This window comes from Rattus rattus, chromosome 6 (genome assembly GCF_011064425.1).
Source record: "Rattus rattus isolate New Zealand chromosome 6, Rrattus_CSIRO_v1, whole genome shotgun sequence".
NCBI lineage: Eukaryota > Metazoa > Chordata > Mammalia > Rodentia > Muridae > Rattus > Rattus rattus.
In genome coordinates this window covers 83,594,018-83,612,874 of record NC_046159.1, presented here as the reverse complement: position 1 = coordinate 83,612,874, position 18,857 = coordinate 83,594,018, and the positions used below count along the sequence as shown (strand labels likewise).

Genomic DNA, 18,857 nt, shown 5'->3' with positions numbered 1-18,857 from the left:
GATAAGGATCTTTAATGTAATAGAGTTCAGGTCCTTTGCAACATCTGTTGCCATGCATCCCTTTAGGGAAAAACAGGCAGAGAAACTGTATCCAGAACATTATGGGTGCTCACAGATTTTTCCCCCTAGGGATATGTAGTTAGGAGTAACTTGTGTCTTATGGTACTCATCCTCCCAAAGTCTTTAAGAGAGTGACTGATTTCAGGGCTATTGCTTGTAAAAAGCATCAAGGCCTCTGCAGTACAATTAGGGATGAGAAATGGCTTCAATCAATTCCCTGAGTGACGATTACTATGCAGTCTTGATTTTAAGGGCACTCTCTTTTTCAGAAGCACTTCTTCAGTGTTTTTAGAGGTTAGAGGATGAAGCTTCTTCCAAGCAGTATTTTTATTTATTTTTTATTTTCGTATTAATCATACATTATTCATTTACATTTCAAATTATATCCTCCTTCCCAGTTTCCCCTCCACAAACCCCTATCCCATCCCTCCTCTTCCCCCTTCCCCTTTACATCTATGAGGGTGCTCCTCCACCCACCCACTCACCCCTTTTGTCTCACTCCTCCAGCATCCTCCTACCCTGGGGCAGCAATCCTCCACAGGACCAAGGGCCTCCCCTCCCATTGATGCCAGATAAGACCATCCTCTACTACATATGTATCTGGAGTCATAAATCTCTCTATGTATACTCTTTGGTGGTTTAGTCCCTGGAGCTCTAGGTGGTCCAGTTAGTTGATATTGTTCTTCCTATGGGGTTGCAATCCCCTTTAGCTTCTTCAGTCCTTCCCTTAGCTCTTCCATTGGAGTCCCCGGGCTCAATCTGATGGTTGGCTGTGAGTATTAAGCTGTATCTTTTAATATGAAGAAAAAGAGTATGCTACTTAGAATCCTTCACAGTCTTATAGAAAAAATGCAATTAGCAAGTCATACAATACTGGCAAATAATGATTTGGCACACTCAGTTGGGAGAAAGGGCACTGACTTTGAAGGTTTCTTGAGTAGTACACAGGGGCTTGCTCTATAGTGCATCAGAGGGAGAACTGAAGGCACCCTGGGTCTGACCACAGATGGTGGTGAGTCTCAAAGAAATGGAGATAGGCAGGGAGGATGCTCTGAGGTGTGCAGGAGTAATCAGATTAGGGGTACCCCAGAAAGACTGAAACAGAGATGGGAAGGTGGAGGAAGGCATGGGCAGCCTACCTGGGTTCCAGGCAAATGTGGAGTCCCAGTAAGGTTGTTGCAGAATCACAGAGGAATGCAGACGGCCTAGAGAAATGGTGAAGTAGAGCATCAGGAATGACTCAGGAAGGGGATAGAGGTGGGTAGGGGGAGGAACTGAGGCACACAGTAATGGCAACCCTCTCCTTTCTTGAATCTAAGAGAACACTTAATCTGGAGCTCTTATGTGCTGCTGAGGAAACCTCGTTTGCACTGTCCAACAGACTAGGGTCCACCACTGTGGAGTGAATAGATTGAGTGTGGATTTCATGATACTGTGACAACAAAGATCTAGAAATAATGACAGTATTGGGGAGATGTCCGTCAAACACAAAAGTATTGGGAAAGTAGAGTGCCCAGTGCTTTGAATTATTCATTATTTACTATTTTGAAGTGTACGTTTTTTTAAAAAATGGGGGTGATGTAGCTCAGTGGTTATACCACGTGCCTAGTGTACACAGGTCCCTATGTTTGATTCTTAGCAACTCCTCACTTCTCCCCGCCTAAGGATATCTTTCGTTTACCCCTTTAAGGAAATATTTATGCATAATGTATTTAGAGGCATAGGAGAATAGTAGCTTCTGTTCCCATCCCTTTAAAAATGTTTTGAAGAAATAAGACATCTATGAGAAAGGGAAGAGATGGGATTCCCCGTTACTTATTGCTTGCTTCTCTGCTGGCCTTTTGTGATTTCCTCCGTTGCCACTCTTTCCTTGTTAACTTCCTGAGGCTTTTTCAGTAGTGTACAAACCACTGACAAAGTTTTTTTTGTTTTGTTTTTGCTTTTATTTCTAGTGCACAGAGGCCAAAAAACATTGCTGGTATTTTGAAGGACTCTATCCCACATACTATATGTAAGTATAGTGCCTTCCTGCTGATTTGACTGTGGTCAGTTGTTTTCTTTTCTCCAGGAGTGGTTTCTTTTATAGGGATAGGATTTGGGTTGTTGGATAGAGAAAGTGCAGTCAAGTGGTGTTTTTGGCAGTTAAGTCTGTGAGGTCCAGAGGCAGTTTGTCAGGGGTATTTTACAGGTTGCAGAGAGACCTAGACACAGGTGAAGACAGAATGAACTGGAGAGTGAGAAGGCACCAGAAGATTAGAACAGATTGCCAGAGTTAGTCTGAGACCAAGCAGAGCAGTTCAATGAGAAGCAGAGAGAAGCCACATTGAATCAGTCAGCTTGGAGAAGAGTTTGTGTCAGAACAGCTGAGTTGAGCCAGTCAGTTCAGAAAGAGCTAGAAAGGGCAAATTTATTCAGCAATAAGCCTGCAAGATGACAATGGCATAAGGCAAATAAGATACTTTTACAGAAATAGTGAGAGTTCCAACTTAAAAAAAAAACAAAAACAAAAACAAAAAACAAATGCATAGCAGAATTCTATCAGACTTTTCTAAATCTCCAGCCAATATTTAAATCATTGAAACAAATAGAAATGAAAGAGATCCTCCACACTCCTTTTACAAATCCAATATTATTCTAATATTAAGACCAGGTAAAACACAACCAACCCTAAATTCACAGGCCAGGATTCCTGATGAACACAAATGTAAAAAATTCTTACCAAAATATTTGCAATCCAAACACAGGCATGCATCAAAAAGATCATCCACTATGATCAAGTTGGCTTTATTCTGGAGATGCAGGGATGATATGATATATGTAGGTCAATAAGTACAGTAATCACATAAATGAATTTACAGACAAAACCCACACAATCATTTCGGTAGCGCAGTAAGAACTTTTGACAAAAATTCATCACGCCTTCATGATGAAAGTCCTAGAGACAGTAAGACTGGAGGGAATAAAGCTTAGCATAAGCAAGGCAGTCCATAACAAACACACAGTCAATATTTATACAAAACAGACAAAACCTCCCAGCAATCCTTTTAAAAACCAGGAATAAGACAGGGCTGTTCACTATCCCCACCTCTTTTCAGTAAAACTATTCTCCTGCTAGAATAGTCACATAGGAGAAAATTAAAGGGATAAGAATAAGTAAAATTATTCCTGTTTTCAGAGGGTATTATATGTATATGAGTGATCCCAAAAACTCCCAACAGAAACTTCTGGAAATGATGAACAGTTTTAACAAAGTAAAAGAATTCAAAATCAGCTTACAAAGAGCCCTATCTATGTATCAACAAAAAACATATGAGAAAAAGATCCTGGAAATACTCCCATTCACAATAGCTAAAAACGAAAAAAAAAAAAAGAAAGAAAATCTAGCAGTAAATTTAACCAAGGAGGTGAAAGACCTACAATTAAAACTTTATGTTCCTGAAGACATGAGAAAATAGACAGATGTCCTATGTTTTTAAAATAGAAAGGGGGGAGGAGAGAGAAACATACATACATACATACATACATACACACATACATACATTTATTCTACCAAAAGCGACTTGCAGTTGCTTTTCTACCAAAAACAATACAAACCCAATCAAAACTCCCACAATATATTTCACAAAGACAGACAAATCATCCTAAAATTCACATGGAGCTACACAGGTCCCTGGGCAGCCATAGCAACTGTGAGCCAACAAAACAAAACAAAACAAAAACCAAACAAAAACAAGAAAAGGAAGTAAAAAGAAATAAGTGCAAAAAGATTATCACTCAGCTATACCACTGCTTAGCATGTGCCCAAAGGACTTACATCTTATTCCAGAGATGGACTAATAGGTTGTATTTATATAGTTGTTCCTACAAACACACACACACACACACACACACACACACACACACCAATAACTCTTAAAGGAAAAGTAGCCAAGAATTTAGGAGAGAATGTGGGGGAGCATGGAAAGAGTTGAAGGGAGGAGTGGGGAAATGATATAACTACAGTACACATAAATGAAATTTAAAATTTTTTAGAAAAGAATTATTTCAAAGTGAGAAGCTGAGTGCCTGAATTATAGATGTTAATGATTAACTGAGTCACCAATAATGTATCGGTGTCACATAATCAAAACACTTCACTTAGAGTCATTTAACAAGAGCAAGTTCTGATTTGAGTTCTCTACTTCATGTTGCCTACGTCTTCCATCCTTTGTCTGTTGTATGAGTCTAAATCTGTGCCTGTCTATGTGTCCTCTGTCTGTATGTGTTTGTCCCTAACAAAGGGCTTCACTCTGTGTTTATTGAACAGCACAGAAATCATCACAGTGAGAAGGAATGGGTTACTTTGCAGAAATCTTCAATAGAGTTTTTGCAAGGGCTTAAATCACTGGCTCTAGTATATGCTAACTCATCCAAATAGCAAAAGTGATTGCTTTATCAACAGATAACCTTAAATGAATGCTTTCAGCCTTTGTGGTTGATTTGAGGAAGTTGCATTCAACTTCTGTCTTGGCTGCTTTCAGCAAGTGATATAAATGTGTTCTAATGGGGTAAGGTCATGGAGGAGTACACAATTTAAGACTTGCTATGCCTTATATGGTTGTTTTCATGGGCGATCCAAGGTAAATAAAGTTGATTGTTATATTGTTCTTAAAGGCAAATTAGTCTGAGTACATAGTAGATTGGTCTTAAATTGTGACTTCAGGATGTATTATCAGTTCTGCTAGGAGGTCCAGCAAAAGTTCTAGTCTCTTAAAATATAAAAGATATTTTTATAATGTTGCAATGTCTCCACATCTGAGAAAAGGTGGTAATTTAATAAAAGTGAGAGAAATTTTGAGGATGAGAGAGGTTTCAAAGTATTTCATTGTCTAAGGAAGTTTTATGGCCATGGGAGAAAGTGTAGAAAGGCTGATGTAATTGCTATTGAAATTGATGAATTCTCTGGGGTCTCCTGAGCTAAGCTAATGGATCACACACATAATTTATGCAAGTCTCCCTGGCCCAGGCAAGGGAAAATCATGTTTATGTACTGCTCACTGAAGAAGCCTTTTAGGTGTTTCTCTTACAAGATTGTCCCCTTCCTACTAGTGATTGAGTCTTGTTGACCGAATACAAATGATGTTAAATAGTAAGTAACCCCATTTTATTGTAAGTGCTGATGGGTGGGAAAGGTTTTACCCTCAAAGACTGCTTTGGTGCTTGACTTTCCTCTGTTCTCTTGGAACGCTGAGGAAACCTTAAGATGATTGCACTGGATGCTCAGCCATTACCTTAGACCTGAAACATCTTCAGAGGCTTTTTGCATGTTTGAGTCACATCTCTCTTTGGCTGCCATACTTATGGGACAGAATAACAGAAGGGTTCAGATGTAAATGTACTTAAAGAAAGGAATTCAAGGATGCCTCTCTGAAAACATATCCTTAATACTGGAAGGGAAGCCATACCTAGAAGGAAAAGCATGGAAGGGAATATAGGATGGACAGGTAGTCTTGTCTCTGGCTTGTCTAGCACCTGACAAAACCCATTCTTCCCAGTACTGCTCTTCTCTGTCAGCTTTGTCCAGGCCATTTAAGAGCCCCAAATCCCAGGCCCCACTGTTAGACAGTGAAACAGTGAAGCTACTTTTCAAGAAATCAGTTGTCCTGTGTTATAAACAACGGTGAATGAATAAGTTGTCACCCCTAGGTATCACATTGCTTTGAATAGCTGTTCCTAGACAGACATGAACTCATCCCAGATAGGATGCTAATGGCATCCAAAGAATGGCCAACCAAAGAAATGGTTTTATTCAAATGTAGCTTAGTGGAACCAGTAAGTCTTTGGGCTACATGGAGTAAGAGTCACTCCACGGCATTGGTGACATGGAAAAGCTCACCCCAGCATGGGGGATGATTCATTGTATCGCTGGGGCTCCCTAAGTGATTCAATGCCCATTTGGCCAGTAGAAGCACTTTTTCTCCAGCAACTGCTTAACGGACACTTGGAGAATATTGTAGACTTCAGATATCAGAGACTTGAAAGTTTCATTTACTTCTTGAGTCTTTGACCCTCTGTTATCCCTATGACAGGGAGTGTTTCAGATAAAAAGCTACAACACAGCTAAATGAGAGCCCAGAAACCAGCTTCTTTGAGCCAGTGCCCAGTAGAGTCCTTTACCTGCCTTCTCAAGTAGAAGGTACCAGTGTGCGAGGCAGACACAGTACCAACCACCACCCGTCGTGGCTGCATTTTGACACTGGGCCTGATACATATGGATCTGTGGTCATCTGACCAAGAAATATATAGGCTCGTGTATTTAACTCTTGATCCTAGTGGGTGGCCTATATGTGGAAGTTATGGAACTTTAGGAGATATAACCTTAGTGGAGGAAGTCTGTCATTGGTATTGGGCTTTGGGAGTTTATGGCCTTGCCTACTCCCTGCACTTGCTACTTCTTATACGTGTATAAAACTCATCAGCCAGCCTCTGCCCCTGCTTCCATGCTTTCTCTACCTGTTGCCATGCCTTCTCCATCAGTAAACCCTTTCTTCTTTAAGTTGCCTTTGGTCATGGTATTTTACCACAGTCACATAAAAGTAACTAAACAGGGTCTCTCCCCACTCGAGATATGCGAGGATGTGGAGGATGTGGAGAAAAGCTCTGGTTCCAGTGTGGTCCCCACTCCCTCTACCCCTTGCTTTCTAAAACCTTGTTCTCTATGGCTGATCAGATAGCAGAGTGCAACATTTGATTACCTGCCAGGAGAGGCACAGGGAGTCTGCTGTGGAGAAATAATGCTTATAAATGACCCAGCCGGTGCTGTTTTCTTAAACAGCCTGCCTAGACTGAGACAGCAGTGCAAGTAAGGACTAAGCTGAGGATAGAACCTAGTCACCAAGCTGAATCTGACTCCCAGATCAGGCTGATAGACTGGGCCTCCCTTTCATGTATCATGGCCAAACCCATGGTACTCCATTTGTAATTTTTGTGCTATGGGATTTAAAGGTTTATAAATTTTCTATCAAATTAAATTATTGCAAGGTTCTGGGAGGATTTCTACCTTTTCATTTCCCAAATTGCCCTGCTGTTCTGGCAGGGTGTGTATTTCTTAATCTTAACCATATCTTAATCTGAATCTTACTGAATCAGAAACTGGAAAGACTGTCTCCTAACACAGGCCTGAATCAAACTGATTTTAAGTGAGCAGCACTTTGCTAAAATGAGAAAAGAAGAAAAAGCTGGATCCTGGGAACACAGGGTAGACTTCGAAAAACTCTCTAGAGTTAATGAAACTCAGCAGGAGTGTGAAGACCCACCCCTGACGTCAGCTCACCTCTACCCCATTGTAGCTGAGTCCTTCAAGAGTTACCAATTACGAGAAAATGAATATTTTCTAATCCATCAGATTGCTAATTATAGGATTTATAGTATTTATGATACTTTCTCCCTGGGTATAAATAAAAGTATAATTTCTTCGAGTAAATGCCACAAATCACCTAAAATACAAGCAGTGTTGGCTTATGCAAGTTTGAGAAAGTTGTCTTCTGGTGATAAATAGATCTGTAAAGAAAGGGCTGGCAGGTACTCATTCCTCCTTGAAGCCACCCTGTTTGGCTTTGACCTGGGATATGTTGATTACATGGAAGTTAGATGACCCTCATAGTATGACTGTAGGTCTGAACAGACAAGCACACTCTGTTTAGGGAAACCAAAACAGACCAGGAAGGAAGGTTCTGACCAACAATCAAGTAACTTTGGTAGGAAAAGAATCAGAAATTTATCCCCAATCTGTGATGCTTTGGCTTGATAACAAGTTAGATAAAAGGTCTGATACCTTGTGTGTGTGGAGATGAAAACTATATCTAAAATATATGATGTTATGCATGCATAGATGTAGAGTATTAAGATGACCAAAATGTCATGTGTCCATACTCATCTCCAAGCTCATCACATTTTATAAATCAAATATTCAGCTCTTCGTACATCCAATTGTACCTTAATAATTTTTCTAAACTGATTAGGAAAGCAAAACAGCTTTTTCCCACCTACAAGGACTCCACGCCCCCCCCGCCTCCCCCCCTTCACACACATCTAACACACATACCTGATAAACTAAAACATGTAAAAAGCTCTCAGTTTAGGTCATCATGACCTTCTCAGTCCTGACCGTACTAGGGTTGTCTGAGGAAGGGCTCCTAAACAAAAGCTGCTTGTGCTGAGAACCATTGCTACCTCGACTCCTCCCACAAAATTATACTGCTGGAAACAATAGGAGACGCGCCTAACCACCTCCTCCCTGTGTGAGTTATACCCACAAGTAAAGGGTTCTGCACGGGTGGGACTTACTGCCACCTCCTTCATAAAGAGCTTTTCTAGGGTATGAAAACACCCTACAAGAAAGGCTGAAGATGCAGTCCTTCAGATTATGCTACAAGGAGGCTGTATATAAGTCACATCATACATAAAAGAGGTTGCAATAGAAAGACGAATTTGGAGATGAGTGGCAGACCTGGGAAAGGGTGTGTGTGTGTCCTAACACATTGGTATGCCTCTCCAAAGGAGCAGTGTTTGAGAGATGTGGTGGAGAAATGTCACATTGGTCACAGATGACCTTGCTTTGGAGGGAAGAGGCAGTAATACCCTAGCCAACTGTATGCTCAGGAAGTAAGCAGCTCACAAAACTGAGAATTGTGGAAGGAGATGTGCAAGAGATTGTCCAAACAGTCAGAGAATGCCGGGAACCTCTTCAATAGATTATTAGACAAATGCTTGTGATATCTGGAACCCAATGTCCTGCTGTATATTGCTCTTGTTCTCATCAGTGGGACTATGAGACCAGGATGTCCATGATATGACATGATGATATTTGGTAGTGTCTTAGTTGATATCGCTGATAGGCCAGTTATAGTAGGTTTGTAACTGGTGTGCAGATAACCCTACCTGTAAAATTATGGTTAGTAAAATCTCAGTCTATAGCAGAATCCACCCTTTGACTCCATCATCATTTTATTTTTGATTTGAATGGAAATATGGAAGTCATAACTGTGACAATCTTTTACAAGTTGTAGGTAGAGGAACTCTTTCGGTGTCTGTTTTCTTTTCCTTCCTTCCTTCCTGATTTCCAGATTAAAAAAATACAATTCATATGCTAATGAAGTTTGTTTCCGTTTATTTTATCAAAATGTGAATCCTGATCTACATCTAGTTGTGAGCAATGCATGGTGCTTTTCTCCCTGTCTCCTTGCCTTGTCTTCTGCTATGAGAGCTCCTGTCTCTTCCCCTTCGTGATGCCTCATCAGCTAACCTGACACCAGAGTCTCTCTGTACCCTCTAGCAGTTTCCTTTGCTTTGGCAGACACTCTCCTAGACTTTAGGAAGGTACAGCTTTTGGATTCCAGCTTGAGATCTCAGGAGGATTTTACTACGTTTTCAGACCCAGGTCCAACTGTGGAATCACTGGACGTTGCAGTGGGGCTAAGGAAGCTGCCATTGAGTCACAGTAGGAAAGATGAAGAAAATCAGTTGCACAATAATTTGAAATTTTGGGTCCCAAATGAACGTATCTCATAGTCATCAGTTGAATATCAAAATCTGAAGAACTAATAAACTCCTTGAGCGACAGAATGTAGAACCAAAAATAGGGTAAAATAAAGGTCAGATTTTTGTAAGTTGACATTGTTTGAGGTATCTATAAAGTATTTACACCCTCAAGCTTCACTGTACAGGATAGGAAGGCACACCTTACTGAGATGTGTTTGTGATTGAGCACCCCTGTAGAGAGACTGTGTCTGCAGAGTGTTGACTGGTTAGAACCACAGCACTGTGGGGAGATTGGATTGTGACAGGCCCAGAGTCTTGTGACTTTCTTACCCACCACTATATCAGAACTAGCATCCCATGACTAATGGATGAGCACCTTTTTCCAATCTATTAACAGATTGCTAGTTTCCACCAACCCAGAAGCTAAGAATGTCATCAAATAACATCCCAGGCCCATAGAAAGCTTCCCCCAATCTGCCATAATCACTTCTCTGATGTGCTCACCAATGTATTTTTAAATTGTCTGGATATAACTTTATTCTGTAAAGCTATAAAATTTCATGAAACTGCTTCCATGTTGGTATAATGAATTTGGGGTAGTTTAAATCTGTGTTGCCAGACCATGATCAATCAGAATGGATCCAGAATAAACAATCTCATATTCCCTTTAAGATGAGAGTTGTGGTGCTTACATTGAGAAGTTGATGGAAGGTTCTTCACCATTTCCTTGTGTTATAGTTGGTTAAAAAAAAATAGTAACAAGGAGTGTGGAAATGGGTAAGAATTAGGATTGGAAAGTCAAGATTGTGCCCAATTTGGGCATAGTCTCCCAGAGAGGGGAGGAATTATAGGTGGTAGCATTGTCCAAACAGGTCCAGACATCAAGTTAAAATATTTGATATTTCATAGAAACAAGCAAAACAGAAAAACAAAAAGAAAAGAAAACCAAACAAAAAGAAACAACAACAAAAACCCAACCCTACTATTCTGGCAAACATAGAAATGAAGAGTCTTAGTGCTGTAAGCAGGGGAAAGATTCATTTGGTTTTTTGTTTGTTTGTTTGTTTTGTTTTGTTTTGTTTTGTTTTGTTTTGTTTTCAGTAAGTTGGCATCTCACTGTGTTGCCAAGACTGAACCGAGACTCATGGACTTAAATCATTCTTCTACCTTGGGCTCCTAAGTAGTTGGCACCATAGCCACTGTCCTTAGCTGAGAATTAGATATTAAGTCAAATAGTATTAAAGGATAAAGTTATGAAGTTTAATTGTTAGCCATACCCTATCATCTTGAACCACCCTGCGATGGTAGCAGTTTACAGCTGTCAGAGTCTCTTATCTCTATACCTTGCACCCTGAACTCATTTTACAGTTCCTTTACCACATTCAGAGTTAATTTCCTGCTTACCATTTTAACTGATATTCATTTAACATCTGCATGATGTTGGGTTACTATGACAACTTCAAGAGTTTGTTTAAAACAGCAAATATTTATATCTCTGTGATTTCTGAAGCTAAGGCCCGTGACGGTGTCAGGTGACCCAGTGTGGTTTGTGGACAGCCACCTGACTTTCCCTATAGAGAACACAGGAAGAAAACAAAACAACAGGCTGTGTCCTGCCTGGCCTTATAAGGACACTAATTCCCCACCCTGACCCCCACCTCCAGGGCGTCACCTTTCTGATATGATAACTTGTCAAGGCTTGCCTTCGGATATCATACCATCCAGGTTTTAATATGGATTTTGATGGAAGATGCAGGGGAGGGAACAAGAATATCCGGTCAATCGTGGTGACTGAAAGGAAAGGGAGTGGGCTTTTCTCCCATGCTTCTTACAGATTTATTTTTTAAGATGAAACATGTTTGAGTATGTTGTCAGACGGTCTTAAGGTAACACGGCTTAAGGGAACAAATGGGTTTCCAGTAAAACGTCTTTCTTCTGAGACAGTCTCCTGCTCTGCTGCTGGCTGGTCTGGAGTGTACTGCTCAGAAGAGCTCCACCTGGCTCCTCCACACGTCAGAACTCAGTGCCCATCCCCAGCAGGTCACCAGAGTGCTCCCATTATGAGGATTAGACCTTGTAAAGTTGATCACTGCCGAATACCAAATAGGAGAATTGGAAGCAAAAATGATAGTGTCCATTTGGCCAAACCTTGTTTTACCCCAGACATGGGGGATCAGAAAGTTGGTCCTTCTTGAAACTACTAAAAGTCAAAAGTAACCCCAGAGCCAAGAGGATTGAACTTGGGGCCGGAACTACCCAGGGGGATGACAGAACCCAACTTTGGACCCAGTAGCACTTTTTAGCATACCCAGGTTTTGTTTGTTTGTTTGGGACTTTCCCAACAGTACCTCGAAAAACCATGCTTTATGGCACAGCCTATTATATTCATACTTATATATGACAAAAATCTATTCCAGAAAACATTTTCATAGAAAAGGTCACGTGACACTTTCAAGTCACAGTTCGCCTTCATAGTATTAGTTATAATCACCCCAGAGATTGCAGCCACTGGAAAATACTGTAAGTGCATTGCCCGTTCATCTCAAACCTACACCAGGCTGTACCTTGTGTAACCTGTCAGTCATCGTATTACTTCAGTCCTTAATGCTTAGTACTTGCTAACTATAGCAAGCTCTTAACGTAAATGCTGCAGTCGTTTCGGGGACTCTTTGTAGCCAATGCAAAGTTCCAAGTTGAACTGAGAGCCCCTGCAGCTGGTATCACAGGAGTTGCTGACTCTCATCTAGGCTCAGCTCAGGGGCCTCCTGCCATTTGCATAAAGGTTATTGTGCTATCCTTTCGGTTTCCGAGCAGAAGGGCTAAGAATGAAGAGGGAAATCACGAACAGGGAAGGTGTCTTTAGTGTTTGGTTCAAGTAATGTTCCAGAAATCTACAGATCTCCTGGCTTACTTTTCTTGTTGTGAAAAAAGTACCTGACAAAAGCACTTAAGTAGGAAAGGGTTATTTTGCCTTACTGTAGTCCAGCATGGTGAGAAGTCAAGGCAGTGAGCATGGTGGGAGCTGTGGTGGTAGGAACACCAGGCAATGGATGTGGGTGCTACACTCACTTTTGCTTTCTGGGGTGGTCTGAGACCACAGCTTAATGAAGTGTCTTAGTTAGGGTTTTACTGCTGTGAACGGACACCATGACCAAGGCAACTCTTATAAAGGACAACATTTAATTGGAGCTGGCTTACAGGTTCTGAAGTTCACTCCATTGTCATCAAGGTGGGATCATGGCAGCATCCAGGAAGGCATGTACAGGAGGCGCCGAGAGTTCTACATCTTCATCTGAAGGCTGCTAACAGAATACTGGCTTCCAGGCCACTAAGAGTCGGGTCTTAAAGCCCATACCCACAGTAGCACACCTACTCCAACAAGGCCCCACCTCCAAATAGTGCCACTTTCTGGGCCAAGCATATACAAACCATCACATGAAATGTACCACTCATGTTGAAGGTGGGTCTCCCTGCTTCTGTTAAACCTCTCTGGAAATGTTCATAAAAACAGGCAAACTCAGATGTTTGTCTCCAGGTCCCATCAGGTTAGCCATGAAGATTAGGCATCATGCTAGCCAAGTTCACTCTTGCTGTCAGCAGACAGTAACCAGAGCAAAGAGGTGCCCTTAAGGCTTATTATTTGTTGTACATATGGTTACTAGACTTTAACAAGCCATGTCTATAGGTGTCTGTAAGAACGGCTTATATTCTGTACCTCTTGCTCTTCTTTATTCTGTTGTTTTGTAATGAACTGGTACAAACCTTTCTAGTTGAAACACCATGCTTGTATTACCTCAGTCTCCATAGATGCTAAGTGTGAACCCAGCCAAAGTAGTTTCTCTGCTCATGGTCTCACCAAGCTGAAGTCAAGAGACTGGTTCAATTGAACTCTCATCTAGCACTTGGAGTCCTTCTGGTTCTGTTTGGACATGAGCAGATTTCAGGCTCTTATGCTTTGGGGACAGCAATTTATCCGGGATTGTGTACAGAGTCTAGAGCTCACCTTCACCCCACATGGCTTTCCCATACTTGTATCTCTTCTTCAAACTCAGTAGGAGAATATCAAGTCTGTTCTGGCAAGGCCTTACATCACATACAGTTTTAATTTTATAGTCTTGTGAGGGGACATCTCATTTTGTTTACAGGTCCCTCTGCACTGGAGGGAGAGGCATGTAGACATTTAGCATTCAGATGAACCTAAATATAGTTGCTAAGAATGTTCATTTTGCAAGCCATCCTAGGAACCAGACCTTTCTCTTTAGATTATAGTTGTCTGATTTCCACCCACTCTAACAGTAAGAGTCCAATATCTCCCTTCAGTGTTCCTCTCTCCTCCTATAAGCTTATAAAGGAAGGTATTCTTTGTAACATTAGTTGCCCGGAGTGCGGACCTGGTTGAGGAGGAAATGAAATACTGACAGAGCTTAGTGAATCATCCCAGGCCTACAACAGGTCTCAGTTCCAGTCAGGGACTTTCTTAAGTGGCTCTTCTGGGTTCGGACAGCCCCTGAACATGTCTCCTGAGTCTGGGCCCTGCCACAGGCCTTGGGTATGTAGAGACCTGTGGGATGAGGAAGCCTGAGCAGGTAAACATGAGGCCCTAAAATCACTTGAAAGGTTCCCGTTGTTCTATCTTGCTAGTCAAGAAGCTGAGGCTGATGGAGTTTAATAACAGAAATCACATAGATAGTTAAGTTCCCAGACCTCCTCAGTTAACCCCACTCTGTAACCTGTGCTTTTAACTTGGGAGAGCATATGGAGGCAGGCCCACCTTTCCCATGGTCCCGTGTTAAAGTCAGCAGAGAACCTGTCCTTGCTAATATTCATCCGTTGCAGAGCTTCCTTGGAGCATGGATCTGGTAGATTTGATGCTTTTTCTGGTCCTGGAGCCTCTCCAAAAGGAATCCATTTTGATTTCTCTTTCTAAGAATGTTTATGCTTATAGTGATTCTGGATGGAACACTGTGATGAGAACAATCTACCCTTTTTAACCCAAAATTGTTCTCTCTCTCCCGCAGATGCCGTTCCTATGAAGACTGCTGTGGCTCCAGGTGCTGTGTGCGGGCCCTCTCCATACAGAGGCTGTGGTATTTTTGGTAGGTTACAATTCTTGCTGGATCTTGGAAGGTTCCAGCATCGGCCTTGAGCAGCTTCTTAGCCAGTTTTTAAGATAGTGTTGGAGCTGATTGCTTGAGGAATCAGAGTCAACAGACTGAGATTTATGACAAAGTTTCTGCTGCCTAAAAATCTTCCCACATCTGTGTCTACTGGATCTTAGCTTTCAAGACAGTCACCCTGCAACCTTCCATCTCCCCAAGTTCCTCACAGAACTCTAGAGAGCTTATAACACCTATCAGATCACACCTGGAGGGAGGTAGACTGTCACTTAGAGTAGCCTTGTGCAAGTCTTAGTTTGCAGAGAGGCCTCCCAAAAGGCTCTGCGAGTATGCTGTGCCCTATAGCTAAGAGGCATTTCACAGACCTGGACAGGGGATTTCTGTAAAATGCACTGAGCATTTCTTAAACTCATCTCCTTGGCTTGTTTGTAGTGATCATGTCCTCCAGTACATGCAGCTAAGGATCAAATCATCACACACTTTTCATGACTCAAGCCTCTTTATGACTTTACAATTCTGACTTTACTGATATTCTAACACTTAGAACGTTACTGGGAATTAACAAGCAGCCACTTGAATTGTTCTGAGAGTTTGCCTCTTCCTCTTGACAGCTGTTTGAATAAGGAAGCCAGCAGGGATGGCATGCGTTACACAACAGATATTTTTCATTATAGCACAGATCCTTGCACCACTAGCAGCTCCTTGATTAGGCTTGGGCGTTTGGCATCTGGGCATCATCTGTTTGCTTGGCCCCTGGCTAGGCCTCCCTTGTGCATAGGTAGCCGTGCCTGGATGGCTGTACTCCCCCCAAGCAAAGAGTGTTGGTGTGCTGCCTTTCCCTTTTTCTCATAGCTGCTATGGGCCTGTAATAATCCATGGGAGAAAGTCATACATCACCACACTTTATTAAGCCAGTTGAGAGCTTAGTGAGTCCTGTAGCCAGCTGACCAAGCATAAGCTCAGGGTTTCAAGTCAAAAGACCGCAATCACTTCCTGCTATAGGCTTATTGGTCTTTACAGTGTGAGTGACCTTTGATCTTGTGAAACATTGCACAAGACCTTTCCTCCAGAGGAACCGAGTGGGAGTTTTTTGTTGTTATTGTTGGTTTGTTTTTTGGGTTTTTTGTTTGTTTGTTTGTTTTTACGTATTAGAACCTTTCTTCAACAGGGAAGGAGGGTCCTTCTGGTGTTGTAAAGCACTTTACCAAGAGGAAAGAGAAGACACCTGTTTACAGGCAAATGTGCCTCCCAAAGGAAGGAGGTGTTGGGGTGTGTGGAGGGGGTGGAGAGGGGTTAAGCTGTTTCATTCTCCCCTTCTCAACCCTTAGAAACATTCATTTAACTCCAGGCATTTGTTGTTTGAAACAGTTTAACAACCAATTAATTAAACAGAATCTGACCATTAGACCAGATACAGCAGTTAGTAAAATTGTGTCAGACTCCAGTCCTAGAAGCCATTGTGGCTAGTCCTAGAGGAAGCATTATGATTAATATTTCCATGAGTTTAAAGTGCAGAGAGGCCATAGTGACCCTTATCTCCAAGTGTCCCCTGTTAAATCCTCAAGCCTCTGCCATGTGGAGACCTTGTTGGCTTCCAGTGGCAGCAGTACTGAAGAAGCTATATCTGTCACTTCTAGGAGGTGACCCAGAGAGGCCGTCTGGAGGGACTTTCACATCCAGGTCTTCTCTTTCACACCCACGCAGAGCACCTGCAACTTAGTGTTTAAACGAATGGCCATAGCTCAGCTGCCTTGCTGGCCCACCCTGTGGCAGAGGCTCTGTCTTTGACTATCTAACACTCTCTTGGGGACTTTCTACACAGTTGGGTAATTAATCTGAGCCCTGAGGAGTTTTGTTTTTGCTAAGAGGAGAACTGAAAGCCAAGGTATGTCAGCTCCGGAGATAATGAGTACAGAACGATTGCTATTTGCCTCTGTGTAGCAGTACCCAGTTGAATCTAATGTTCTAGGTTCCCGAATGAAACACACACACACACACACACACACACACACACACACACACACACACACACACACTCACACACACACACAAATATACGCACAGCCTTTATATTTTTACATGCCTTAAATAGCTCAATGGCTGGGCCACTTCCTACCCACCATGTGACTAATCTACCTCCCTCCGATATTCCCGTTATTACTACTAAAATCTATATTCCGTCTTAGCTGTCCTGGACCCAGGTGGGCAGCCCTCTTGGGTCCCACTGTCCCCTGGCTCCTACATGGTGGCTATGCTCTCCGTCCCCCACCTTCTCAGGCACAGCATCCTTCCTATCCACCCCACATGGCGGATGCCCTTCTTCCTTCCCCCCTGCCCTGACCCCATCCCTTGCCAGGAAATCCTATATGCTCAATTTCTCCAAATAGCGAAAGCTTAGCAGAGTTACCAAATGGTTAGACATACATCTTCAATTTCTGTTAACACGAATAGACCATTAAATACATAGGAATCTTAATCAATCATACATTATCCTTAAGTTCCATCAATTTTTTCTTGGACAAAATTTTATTTTATCATAAAAATATCAATTCTTGATCCAAAATATATTAACTTTTTTTTTTACCAAAAATATAGCTTCATGGTTTATAAGACATTTCACATCTATTTACTTTTTAGCTTTATTTCTCTAAACAAGAGTTGAGTTCAAGATATTTACATGATATACTGTAGCAAATTAAGATAACCTGTACCCAGACTGTTAAGTATCAAAGCATTTTTTGTTGTAAGTTTTGCATAATTTTTACGATTAGAATTTTATAGTTTTTTTTTAACTGCCCCCTCCCTGGCCCTACAATGTTCTTATAGCTCCTGAGAGGAAGAAAATTAACGTTCAGCAACAGTTTTAAAAACTGATTGGGAGAGAAGAAATTGTAAACAAGAAAGGAGCAAGTATTCAAAAAACAAACATCTGAAATTACATTTAGCTGCCTTAACCTCGATAGCTAAAGCTTTCTGATTAAAAAAATAAATACTATGAGCTATAACAGTGACAAATAAACTTACCATTTGTTGTAGAAATTTTTTTCTAATGGGTAATGTTAGGTAATATATACTTTTATTGAGATCTTTGTAGAGTACACACACACACATACACACACACACACACACACACACACACACACACACACACACACACACACAGCATTTTCATTGCTGCATAGGTGGGCACTTTTCCTATTCTCAGTTTTCTTCTCCAGAAAAGCTTGAGATCTTTATGCAGTTAGGTCCTAATTACATACAACCAGCTAGAAGGAGTTACTAAATACTCAGATGAGAATCTAATGACCTTGCCTATTTTATTTCCTCCTTCCTTAAAGGAACACTGACATTTAACAGGCCCATCTGCGGTTAAGAAGGCACAATATGATTGAGAGGTTTTAGAAAGGGTTTTTGTGATAGTTTGAATGAGAATGGCCCCAATAACCTGATATATTTAAATGGTGGTCCCCAATTGGTGGAAACTGTTTGGACAGGATTCGGAGGTGTGGCCTTGTTGGAGGAAGTAGGGGCGGGCTATGAGATTTCAAAAGCCCAGACCAGGCTGAGTATTTCTCCCTGTGGATCAGGATATAAACCTCTCAGCTACTTGTCATGCATGTCTGCTTTCTGTGATAATCATGGATTAACCTAAATCCTTAACCAATCTATGTGTATCTGCAGAGGGAGGCAAACAACTTGAAAAGCTTACTAAGTAATTTTTTATAAAGATACTAAGTTGAGGAATGATGTTAGTATGGTGAACTAAAAATCATTCAACAGAAAACTATGAAAACCAGACAGTGGTACTCAGAAATGTTGGAATCATGTTGGGCCCCCCACTCCCAGGTGTCTATATCTGTAAAACTGAAAAGTAAAAGCAAGAGTATCCAGGCACTGTGGGATAGAAACAAAGGCAGACCACAGGCATAAGGCAAAGGAGTCCCCAAAACAGGAAGAACGTCCTATCTCAGTGAGGGGAAGCAGGCTTAAAGAAGTGGTAGAAATGCAGGCATCAGGACCCAGTATAGACCCTGCCTCCAGTCTCTCCTGAGCCACACAGCTAAGGGCTGGGTGTTCCTACACTGAAAAGGGACCTTGTACCTTGTGGTCACTCTGAAGTGGGGTCCTGGATTTACGGCTGGTGAGGCTACCAGGATGCCC

The 18,857-nt window shown here is 41.6% G+C and overlaps 1 protein-coding gene across 1 annotated transcript in view; it reads left to right on the top strand.

Moving 5' to 3' along the window:
• Vopp1 (VOPP1 WW domain binding protein) overlaps window positions 1-18,857 on the top strand; it is a 62,588-nt gene that overhangs the window by 24,604 nt on the left and 19,127 nt on the right. Inside the window, exons 2-3 of the mRNA XM_032906422.1 lie at window positions 2,013-2,071; window positions 14,598-14,675. Coding sequence (XP_032762313.1) covers window positions 2,013-2,071; window positions 14,598-14,675 — 137 coding nt within the window. The remainder of the gene's footprint in view (window positions 1-2,012; window positions 2,072-14,597; window positions 14,676-18,857) is intronic.